The sequence below is a fragment of the Varanus komodoensis genome, unplaced genomic scaffold (genome assembly GCF_004798865.1).
Source record: "Varanus komodoensis strain SLA01 unplaced genomic scaffold, ASM479886v1 scaffold57, whole genome shotgun sequence".
Classification (NCBI taxonomy): domain Eukaryota; kingdom Metazoa; phylum Chordata; class Lepidosauria; order Squamata; family Varanidae; genus Varanus; species Varanus komodoensis.
Genome location: NW_025336182.1, coordinates 2,052,762 through 2,064,691, shown reverse-complemented (window position 1 = coordinate 2,064,691; position 11,930 = coordinate 2,052,762). Strand labels below are relative to the sequence as shown.

At 52.7% G+C, this 11,930-nt stretch overlaps 1 protein-coding gene across 1 annotated transcript in view; it reads right to left on the bottom strand.

Moving 5' to 3' along the window:
- Positions 1 to 11,930, bottom strand: part of ITGA10 (integrin subunit alpha 10) — a 43,067-nt gene that overhangs the window by 22,050 nt on the left and 9,087 nt on the right. Inside the window, exons 4-8 of the mRNA XM_044449269.1 lie at positions 10,811 to 10,925; positions 9,524 to 9,651; positions 4,152 to 4,300; positions 2,859 to 3,009; positions 1,182 to 1,347 (exon numbers count right to left, since the gene is read on the bottom strand). Coding sequence (XP_044305204.1) covers positions 1,182 to 1,347; positions 2,859 to 3,009; positions 4,152 to 4,300; positions 9,524 to 9,651; positions 10,811 to 10,925 — 709 coding nt within the window. The remainder of the gene's footprint in view (positions 1 to 1,181; positions 1,348 to 2,858; positions 3,010 to 4,151; positions 4,301 to 9,523; positions 9,652 to 10,810; positions 10,926 to 11,930) is intronic.

The following is an 11,930-nucleotide window of genomic DNA, read 5'->3' as shown; positions in this document are numbered from 1 at the left end:
CCCCCCCCCCCCAAGCTGTCCTCCTCCCGCCGGCAGCCGGATTTCCTTCCGAGGGGCCTGGATCCGCCACCCCCCTCCCCTGGTGTCTCCAGTCCATGGGCTGAACTCCAGTGGGGGGAAGGCTGCAGCGGAGGAGCAGGGGAGCCATTCTCAGCAGTGCCTTGCTTACTCAGGAGCAAGCAGGCCCTCGGTGCTCCGCAGCACTTTCTGCTCAGAGAAGGGGCAGAGAAGCCTCTGCTTGCCTACTCAGGAGTAAGCATGAGGCGGGCGTTGACTCAGCAGCAAACAGGACCGAAGAAAGCTGGAGAGGGATCCCGTCTGCCCAGCAGGGAAAGCTCCTCTCTCCGAAGAGGGGGGTGAGATCCGTGCAAAGCGCTTTTCCTCGCTGCGAAGCACCAAAGGCCCCCTTCCCCCCTGCGCTTCCGGGGAGACTCCTCTCTGGCCCGCTGCTGACGGGGCTAAGGGCTTTTGCTCACCTGGAGAGGGAGGCATGGGGAACTACTTAGTGGGGTCGGGCAAGGGGCCCCCACCAGGCCCAGCATGACCGCACGGTGTCTTCAGGCATTTTCCGGAGGCCCAGACCCCCAGTAGGACCTGCCCTGCCCTCCAGGAGCTCACCCACCGGCACTGGGCACCATGTGGCCGCCATCTTTACCCTCCCTGGTCTGGCGCAGCTGAAGGGCATTGTGGGAAATTGGAACGATTTCCACCCAGTGCTCCGCTGGAGGACGCCTTAAGGCACGTGCTGGCGCTTTGCTTTTTGTGAGCCGCCCAGAGATTTTTAGGATGGGGTAAAACGCTAAATAAACAAATGTGCTTGGGGAGGAGGGGCTGCTGGCACGCCTGAGCACTCACGAGGCCCCCCCCCCGCTGCAATCCAGGCACGGTTGTGTTGGTGAGGCTTTGCTGTTCTCTGCGTGATGCGTGTTTCCCTCCCCGTTCTGCTATTTGCCTGGTGTCGTTTAGACTGCAATCCAAAAGGTGGGACGCCCGTCTGGAGCTCTGCTTGGGGAGCGGGGTGAAAAAACTAGAGTAAACACGCCAAGAGAAGGCAGCCGGGGCAGAGAGCTCCCCGGTGCCTCTCGCTCGCCCACCTTTGTTCCACCTTCTTCAGCCACGGGGGTCCTCAGGGCACGGCTCCTCCTCCCTCCCCAGGGGAGCAGCCCTCCTCCCTCCAGTACCTTCGAGGCTAAATATCCGATCGCCCAAAGCATCCACGATGTCGTTCAGGGCCGCCTCGTCCGTCACGTTGAAGAAATACTTCTCGTCAGGGTCGCTGGCGATGTATTTGATCTCGTTGATGAAAGAGTTCGGGTCTTTCTGCCGCCGAATGTAGTGGCCCAGCACCTGCGGAGCGAAAACCAGGAGACACTTGGGGCGCGCGCAAATCCACGAACTGTGCCGGAAGGTGACACGGCGGGTGCGGAAAAACTCAGGGAATGGCGATGGCACGGAAAAGGGGAGGCGGAATTCGTATTCCGTTCATTATTCCTTCCATTTTATGCTGCATTATCGCGTGTTGCAAACCACCCAGGGAGCTTCGGCTGTTGGGTGATATGGATGAGGATGCGGAAAAGAAAGGGGGAAGAGGCCTGGCTAAGGATCTTGGAGCGGCACACCCGGCTGAGCCTCTTTCACCCCCATAGGTCCTGCCCTTCACTTCCTTTCCTCTCCCGCGCTCCTCCGGCCTTGGCCCTCTCTCGCATCCTCCGCTGGACCGTTCCCCCCCAGCGGTCCGTTCCTGGCTGCAGCTCCTCCTCGAGGCCTGGGGTGAGGGACCCCTCTCAGCCTGAAGGCCAAGTCCCATTTGGAGGAGATGCACAAGAGAACAACCGTGGGCAGGGCCAAAGGCGCAGCGGGTGGAGCCCACATTGCCGGGAAAATATAAAATAGCCGTGTTTCCTAGCTTAAAGCCTTATGAACCAGGACGGAAGGGCAGGGCAGCCTTTCAGAAAGGAGAAAAGAACAGCAGCGACGTTGGGAAAACACCAAATGATAGAGCAGGGGGCGTGGCCAGGGAGGGGGCGTGGCCTCCTGGGGGACCCTGGAGGGCTGACCCAGACCTGAGGGGTCCCACTGCCTGATGCCCCCCAGAGTCCACCCCGACCCCTCTGCTTCTTTCTCCCACTCCTTTCTGGCCGCCGCCCCCTTTCCCAGAATTCCCAAAGCTCAGCCAATGGCAGCCGGACATGCCTCCGCCTGCCTTCTGTGACATAACAGCAGCTCAGCCAATCCCCATCAGAGGCCTCCCCATTTCTCCGCACGCGTGCCATGGGCTTCATTATTTATTGCACTGTGATTAGACTATTAAAGGCAACATGTGCATGCAAAACCCAAACATCTGCATACAAAACCGACATTTTAAATTACCTTTGAAGGATAAAAACAAGCCAATGAGACCGACTTATTTCAAGGCGAATTAGAGCACAACCCCATGGCTGGAAGCGGGAGGACTTTTTCCCAGCTGATCATGCATCCAACGGTCCCCTTGGCAGGTACAATAAATTTTATGTGCCCTTGGACACCAGTTCATTAGTATGGATATCAGCTATCTCTGATTTTTATTGTAAGCTGCCCGGAGATCAAAGTGATGGACAGCCTAGAAATATCCTAAATAAAGAAATAAATAAATGTGCACTGATCTGCCACTGAAATTTGAAGGAGGAAGGGAGCTGGGCTCAGTGCAGGGTTGAAAAACTAGGTTGTGAACTGTCCTTTGTCCTTCCTTCCTTCCTTCCTTCCTTCCGTCCTTCCTTCCGTCCTTCCTTCCTCTGGTGCAGCCTTTTCCAGCTGCACACACACGCACACACACATGCACACGCAAGCTCTCCCAGGGATGCCAGAGCCCCAGTCCTCACCGCAATGGCGTAGCGGGTCACGTTCCGTTCCTCACACTCCTCCAGGGCGTCAGGGAGCTCGTCGCCGTCGTGGGACTCCCCGTCGGTCACCACGATCATCAGCTTCGTGGCCCCTTTCCTCCCTCCTCTTTCTGGACTGAAGGCCTCAGTGCTGGAGAGAGAAATTGGGAGGGGGCAGAGAAGGCGGCTTGGTGACGCGGTCCCTGGTCTAGGAGCGGCGCCTCCTGCAGAGGCAGCCAAGCTGTGGAGTGAGAGCTGGGGTCACGCTGGGGCTGGCAACCAGCCTGGTCCATGGGGCAAGTGCCGCCGGAATAACCCGAGACGCTTTGCCAGAGCCCGGAGATGCCGCGGCACAGGGCCTCGCCGGAAGGACGTCTTGGCCTATCGCACCCGCCAGTTCCTAAGGCGTGAGTCGGACATGGAGTGCTCTGTGTACATGGAGTACACAGAGCACAAATGCAGCACAACGGAGCTGAGACCTTCCACGCCACGTGGCGTACGCTCATCACTTTGTTAATAAGCACAGTCCCGATCAGGAAGCGGAGGTGCCTCAGGGATAGGGCACTGCTTAAATGCATGCTCTGCAGGTTTAGACCAAAAATGTTATGTGGTTTTAGACCCAAAAAAGTATTTTTCCAGTCTAAGCTTGTGTAACACTATGCCCTTATCTCTCTCTCTCTCTCTCTCTCTCCCTCCCTCCCTCTCCCTCTCTCTCGCTCTCTCTATTTTTATACTGAGGCTCTCTGTGTCATGAAAAGCTTAAAAAAATAAAGTTTTAAAAGACTTTAAGTTTAAAAACACGCAAATTAATTTCAAACAATGAACGCATAGCGGCAACTGCAACTGAATCAGCAAAGAAGCATAGCAAGTGTGCAGAATAAAAAGCAATCCTAGGCCGAAAAAAGTTCTACAGCTCCTGGCACCCTCCAGCGACATCCCGGGATAATCACAACTTTGTCTTAAACCCCTGAAAAACATCTGTGTGTAAATATCAGGTCATAGCTCCTAACTGTACTTCATTTTCTTGCATAGTATGTGTGTTTTGTTAACTGAAAAGTTAAGTCTGTCTGTAGTTGTGGCTAATATTATGGACGTAATTTAAAACAAATAAAAGTAATGCTTCTTTTTAAAAAATGGATTTTCCACCTCGGGCAGCATGACATGCTTAGCCAGCTACAGACAGAAGGACAGAAGTCCCTCTGCTTGCCCACCCTCTCGGACCCAATGGTTCCACGATGTGACGGTGCACGGACGGGGCACCCACCTGTCCCCTGCCTCCCACGGTGCACCTACCAGGCCTTGTGGATCGCAGAAGCGGTCCGCGTTTCCAGTCCCTCCTGCCGGCTAATGTTTTTGGCTGCTTCAATGACTTGTTCTGCCGTTTGGTAATCCTTGAGGGACCATTCATGGACTGCGACCTCACTGTACTGCAAGACGCCGACCTACACAGAGAAGGAAGCAAGATGACCCTCGGGATTCTGCCTCGGGCTGAGCAAACCACGTCTCCATCCGACGCTGTGCTATCTGTGCTCACCGAGAGCTTGAACCTTTCCTAGCCATACTGGGAGACACTGGGAGACACTTGTGGAAATCTGCATCGGGCAAGACTCCCCCACGGCCACGGGGTACCCATGGCACCAGATGCGGACAGTTTTCCTGGATCCTAGTGGAAGCTCAACTCAACCACAGACGTAACACCTGAGGACTCCTGGAGGATCACCTTGTAGGGCTGTGTGGGGCTTTGCCCCCTTGAAATGGGCTACCAGAGGCGGGCACGGCCAATACAGCCGATGGGACCTCGGTTACGCACCTGCTGGGGAGGACTCAGCAGCGGGAGGAGGGGGCTCTGAAGACTGCAGAAAGGGCATTTTGTTTGGGAAAGCGCCATCCACTCCACCTTCTGCCAGCTTTTTCTCCGCCTGGGAGAAGGATTTTACGGCAGACATGCTGACTCAGCTGACCGCCCCTCCGCCAGGCACAATGAGGCTACAGAAAACCGGAGCTGCTCCCTGCGTGCCACCCACACATGATCCCTGTTTTCTGTACGCTTCCTGTTTTCGAAGGGGGGGTGTGGAACATCCCACCCCCCTGCCCCCGGACCGGCTCTGTCCTGCTGCAGCAAAAGAACTGGGAAAGAAGTCCAGCCCTGCCCCAGCGCCTATTCATTGGCCTGGAAGGGGCAAGCTGCCGTCAGAAGTGGGATCTGCAGTGCCGAGCTGAAGAAGGCCACACCATCCGTGTTTTTTGGACATGGTTCGCAACCCACAGGGCGTCGCTGGCCTGGTTTGCTTCGGAATGGCTTGCTGGGTGGTCCAAAATCGTGCGCGTGCCCCTCCGGGGGTCCCTGGCATCCTTCCAGAGTGGCCGTGTGGTTTGACGGGGACGCGTGTATCCCCATCACGAAAACACGCTTTGCCCTGTCAGAGCCCTCTTTAAACGGGGACTCAAGAGTTTTTACAGCTGTCAGAACTTCTTTTTCCCAGAAAAACGGGGCGGGTGCATTTTTGTCCATCTCCATGCTGACAGTCTTGGGAATGAACATGGGCCAAAGGAAATTTTGGGCAAAAAAGGGGACAAAGACCTGCTGGACAGAGTGGGAGCTGCAGGAACTCGGGGGAACGTGAAATCATGATTCTAAAGGAAGGAAAAGCCGAATGTAACCAAGCATCTACTCTGCATTTCAAGAAAGCCGATTTTAATAAACCCAGAACAATGATAGGCAAGGTCCCACGGCAAGTGATTCTAATGAGAAAAGGAGTCCAGGATGGGTGGGAATTTTTAAAAAAGGAAATTCTAAAGGCACAATCACAAACAATTCCAACATGGAAAAGGGTAGAAGACAACAGAAGAGGCCCATGTGGCTTGACAAAAAGCTTAGAGATGATCCGAAATAAAAAAGGGCACATATGTGAGGTGGAAGGCAGGCCAGGCTGCAGAGGAGGAACACAGGCAGGCAGGCATTGCAGGAACGGCAGGAGGACGGCTAAAGCTAGGCGTGGGCTGAGGCTCGCGGGGATGCTAAAGGCACCGAGAAGCCTCTTCCTCTACGCCCACAGTAAAAGGCGGAGCAGAGAAACAGGGGTTCAGCTACTCCACACGGATGGCAAAATGAGTGCAGCCGAGAAAGAGGAGGCAGAAGTGCTCCGTTCCTACTTCGGCTCAGTCTTCTCCCAGAAGAAGAGCTATGACCTTCCTGATCGTTCCACCTTCTGATTATTTAAGGCGACGTAGAAGCTGAAGGAGCAGGAAGGCAGCTCAGGGTCGACAGGCAACTGCTCAAGGACCATCTCCCTGGGCTGAATGAGTTCAGGTCTCCAGGCTCCAAGGAACTGCACCCTAGAGGCACCAGGGAGCTGGCGGGAGACCCTCAAAGCCACTGTCTATTGTCTTTGGGAAACCATGGAGGACAAGATAAGTGCCCGACGCCTGGAGAAGGGCTCATGCTCCCTTGAACTTCAAGAAAAAGAAGAAGAGCGGCCTGGGAACTGTAGGCCAGTCAGTCTGGCATCAGTCCCTGGGGAAATTCTGGAGCAGATTCTGCAGCAGTCAGCCTGCAAACAGCTTGAAAGCCATGCAGCAATTACTAGAAGAACTTGGCTCTTGAGACTTCAGAAGAGACTTGCAACTCGACTCAAAAATTTCTTGCAATGACTTGAGACTCAACTTGGACTTGAAAGTCATGACTTGAGTCTTGCCTTGAGACTTGGAGCAACGGATTTGAGCCCGTCACTGGCAAGATGACTGGAGAGGGGCTCACACTGTGCCGATCTTCAAAAGTGGGGGAGATGAAGCTGGGACTCAATCCCTGGATAAATTCTGGAGCAAATTAGTAAAAAAAACCATCTGCAAGCAGCTTGAAGAAAATGCAGTGATTAATAGAGGCCAGAATGGATTTATCAAAAATAAATCCTGTCAAACTTATTTAATCTCAATTTTTGACTGGGTAACCTCCCAAGTGGACAAAGGGAACACTGTGGACATAATCTACCTAGACGTTAGCCAAGCTTTCGACATAGTGCCACATGACATTCTGATAAGCAAATTACCAAAAATTGGACAAGATGGAAAAACTATTAGGTGGATCCAAAATTGGCTGCTAAATTGGACACTGCTAAAGAGTGCCCATCGATGGCACCTTCTCACATGGGATGGAGGAAACTAGTGGGTGCCACAGGGTTCAGTCCTGGGCCCAGTGCTCGCCAACATCTTTATTTATGATTTAGATGAGGAAGTACAAGGAAAGATAATCAAATCTGCAGACAATACAAAACTGGATGGAAGAGCAAACACCCTCGAAGACAGAATGAAGATCCAGAGCAATCATCATAAACTTGAACACTGGGCTGAAAGCAACAGAATGAGATTTGATAAGGACAAGTAGAGATTCAATATGGATACAAGATGAGGAATATGTGGCTCAAAAGAACTCAAAAAGAAAAGGATCTGGGAGTAATTGTGGACAAGAGGCTAAACATGAGCCAGCAATGGATGTAGCCACCAAAAGGGCAAATGCTATTTTGGGATGCATTAACAGAAGCATTACTGCCAAATCACAAGAAATAGAAGTTCCTCTGTACGCCTCACTACTCAGACCTCACCTGGAATACCGTGTCCACTTCTGGGCACCAAGATTTAAGAAAGATGCAGGTAAATTAGAAAGGGTCAGTGGAGGGCAACCAAAATGATCCAGGGTTTGGAAACGCTGCCCTGTGAGGAGAGACTGAGGGAGCTGGGCATGTTCAGCCTTGAGAAGAGAAGACTGAGGGGGACATGATATCCCTCTAGAAGGACCTCAAAGGCTGTCACAAAGAAGAAGGTCAGGATCTCCTCTTCCTGATTCCAGAGTGTAGGACACGGAGCAATCAGTTCAAGTTGCAACAACCCAGATTCAGGTTGGACGTCAGGAAAGCTTCCTCACTGTCAGAGCAACACAACAGTGGGACCAGCTGCCCGGAGGGGTGGGGGGCTCTCCCGCACTGGAGGCATTCAGAAAGAACCTGGGCAGCCACCTGAGTGGGAGGGTGTGACCTGGTGTCTTGCAACAGCAGGGGGTGGACTCGATGGCCTTCATGGCCCCTTTCAGCTCTGCCATTCTATGATTCTATATGCCTAATACAGAAACCCAAGATTTACAAAATGCAAGTGGGAATCCACAGAAACCTTTATGAGCAAAATAATACAAGTAAAAATAAGTATCTTAAAAGCATAATCTGGCAAAAAAACACAAATGAAAGTGCTCATACAGAAATAAACAAAATAGCAGCCCAGAATGACCCCCAAGAATTGAACTATAAGAAGCAAACCTAACAAACATGGCCCCAAACTGAACCTCACTGTTTACCAAATGCCCGGGAAAATTAGTATGCCTTTGCTTGATGCTGAAAAGCAACAGCTCTGGACAAGCTCCGGGGATATAGGTAAGGAATAATGGGGAAAAGTATGGAATAAGAGAATAGTAAAATGTAAGTCAATTAGAACAAAGGAAAACGTCTACACATTAGCATGGACGTGGCATCTGACAGTGGTAAAATTATATTATACGGATAATAAGTATCACAACATATATTGGAGTTGTAGTCAGAAAGTGGGTACCTATTTCAGGAATATGCCAGGAATGTGAAAATATTATGGAAAGTGAATGTTTTTAAGGAAATTAGCAAAATATTAAATTTAGAACAGGAAGTAGACTCTGGAATTGTATTACTGTCACTATTTCATGCAAGAAATTAGAAATGGAATATTAAAGAATAAATAACCATTTATTAAAATATTAGATTAATTATATCAAAGAATTGGAAAGAAACTCGTCATCTCCAATTACGTGAATGTTAGAAGGACATTTGGAATATAGCTATTAATGACAAGTTAACATCCAGTATTAAGGTGAAAAAATGGTTGACAAATAAGAATAATTTTGATGACATTTAAGGGTTGTTCATTGAATGTGCATTAACAAAAGGGAAGGGTATTAAACTTCCCTATGACTCAATGTAACTTTGGATGTGGAAGGGTCTTCCTGAGAGGGCGAAGCAGCAGCAAACGAGAAGAGGGGTAATTAATGATATAAATAAATAATTGTTATGTAACTGAAGGTCCCACCTTTTGTGTTGCAGATGTTATAATTTAACTATTAATTATAGTTAAATTATAATTGTTCAAGGATAGGCTGGACGTCCACATGGTGGGCATGTCGTGAGCGGAGCCGGCTGGTGCTGGAGGTCAGACTAGATGGCCCGGGAGGCCCCTTCTGACTCGCTCTGTTTCTGTGTTTCTATTAATTGCTTTGATTGGTTTATATGATTCGATTTATTTGTATTGTAAGACTTTTCCTTTATTTTTTGTTATTGATGTGTTTCTTGTATTGCATTACTAAGTTAGTTAATACTGTTTTTTAGAGGCATGTTCTAAAGATATGGGGCCATCTCAGACGATGCCCCGTTCCCATGCTGAGCCCCCAGGGGATTCCCAGAAGGGACATATGGAGAACAGCCTCTGCAAAGGACTGCGGCAAGGCAGGCTGAAGTCCAAAGCAGCTGCGGGGCACTGGGGTGGGGGGAGCTAGCTGCTGTAGACAGCCCTTCCCGAAAGGCTCCCCCTCTCAGCCTCTGACCACGACTTTGTCCTTCATGATTTTGCTGCCCAACTGATCTGCAAATGAAACTCACTTGGATCTGCTCTGGATCAATGAAGAATTTGCTCAGGATGTTGCTGAGGAAGTTCTGCACCTCGTACCAGGGGTAGATGCTGTTGGACCCATCCACCACAATCACGATGTCCATGTAAGTGGAACATCCTGCATGAAGTCGGAAACGCAGAACGTTACACGAGAGCAGAGGAGGGGAGGGAGAGGCAGCCAGAAGGGACCCTCTTCCCGTCAAGACGGAGCAACCAGTGTCATCGCTCTTTCCTGCCAAAGAGCCACAAGAGCCGCTGAGCAACGAATCCTTAACCAAACCCAGGACATCACAAGCAGCACCACCATCAATCCCGCTCAGACGGAAACGTTCCGACATCTCCCAGCATGCCCCGGCCACCGCGGGGGGGAAATGCCCATACTTCCCAGCATGCCCAGGACTGGGGCAGCGGGAGCTGTGCCTGGAGAGCCACTGGAAGCGGCGAAGGTCCTGCAGGGCACCCTGGGCAGGGCTCTCGTGACCACGAGGGCCGCGGTGAGACACGCTGACACAGACTTCCCGCTGCAGTCCAAGGACCGGCTTGTTTTCAGCCGCAGTGCGAACGTGGAGCAAACTCACCGGCACAAGACGGGTTTCCAGAGCCCCAGTTCCGCTTTCCAGGGCGTGAGTCAGGCCTCATGGGGCAAGGCCCCCCGTGCTGGGGGCCGCCGTGAAACGGGGCCTGTAGGCTGAAGCCTAAGCTTAATGCTTTGGGCACCGGACGTCGCCCGCCGTGGCAGTTTCTCAACTCAAAAAAACACCCGCCTTGAACAGAGAAAGCTGGCGCATGAACCAGGCCAGGCTATTTGCCCTTCTAGGCAAGCATGGCAGGGCCCTCAACCTTTCTGGAGTTCATGGGCACATACAGAGTTCTAGGAGTGCCACATGCTTCCTCAAAATGGCTTCCATGGGATGGAAGGCGGCCTCCCCCCATAGATACCTGCTCTCAGTGGCCTTTCTGGGGGAATCCCTGCCAAACAAAGCCAGGTAATTGACTCCCAAGGCGAGGCCTTCTCTGCCCTGGCCCTGCATTAGGGAATGAACTCGCCCAAGAGGCTCACCTGGCCCCTACACACTGTTCTCTTTCTGGAACCAGGTGAGCAGTCCCACCCCTGCAAGACAGAAAAGGGCCTTCTGTGAATCAGGCCAAACAAAACAAAGAGGGTCTCTGAGCATGCACAAAGTGTTTCCTTTTCTACTCGAGTCGGATGCCCTGGGGCTCAGATGTACCAGGAGTATCATTTCAGAGATTCTGCACAATGCAGCAGCCAAACCTACTCTGAGCTGTGGGAGCGATGTTTTCCGTCGGCTGGAAGTTTTCATCCACACTGGTGCAAATCCCGGTGCTGAACATGGATGTGCCACATTCCTGGGACCAGAGAGGGGCACACGCCTGCCAAAGGGAAGAAAGAAACAGGAGGACTGCCCGACCACGCCGGACACATGACGGACGGACGGACGGGCGGACGGACGCACTCCCGTGAGGTACTGTTGAACTGCAGTTACGCAAAAACCATTTTAAAACCTTCTCATCAGATATAAAATCTTTAAATCTTCTTAAACCTTTCTTCCTGTAAGTTTGCACACGTATGAGGTGGAGGCGTCAGTGAAAAGCCCCCCCTTGAATCCCTGAATCTGCCCTGCAGAGCTCGGCTTCCCCGTTCGCGGGAGGCCGACTTCGGCCCGTCTTAGGAGGCCAAAGGAGGGCGCCTCCGGTTCCCCAAGCAGCCGGAGAGAGGCACCTGCCAGGCAAGGCCACGCACCTGCCGGGCAGGGGGGCAGAAGCAGCGGGGAACCAGAGGAATCTTGCCGGTCACCCTGCAGGTGACTTACCAGAGTCAGGTCAGAAGACCCCCTCTCTCCCCAGTACATGCCTTTGCACGTGCAAGGAACCCGCGACTGAGAACTCTGTCTCCCGCGGTGCGAAGCATTCAGAATAGCTCCTTTGTACAGCTGCTGCAGCTTCCTAGCAGGGCGATTTGCACAGGGCACCCTCCGCCCGCCTGGCTGCCCACAGGCTGCTTCAGCAGGCGCTCCCGCCGGCTTCCTGAGTAAACATGAGCCTCGGCTTGCGGGCGGGAACGCCCAGGCGAGCTGGCCCGGCAACGTCGCTGCCGCCGCCGCCTCTCCCACCAGCGGTGCGGACGGACGGGGAGTGCGGCTGCTCCGGGGGTCTCCGTCCTCGCTTCCAGGGGCCTCTGAGTGCCCTCCTCTTCCTCCCAGGACCGCCCGTTTGCTTCTCCTTTGCATCGCAGGCGGTGGTGTGCGGTGGGCTGGAATCCAGTAGGCAGCCGTCCCCCCATCCCTGCCTTCCCAGTGGGGCACCGCTTGGGTAGCCTGAGGATCTGGGCCACGTTTGGCATGCCACGGGATGGGTGCATGGCCTCCCCCTCCCTGG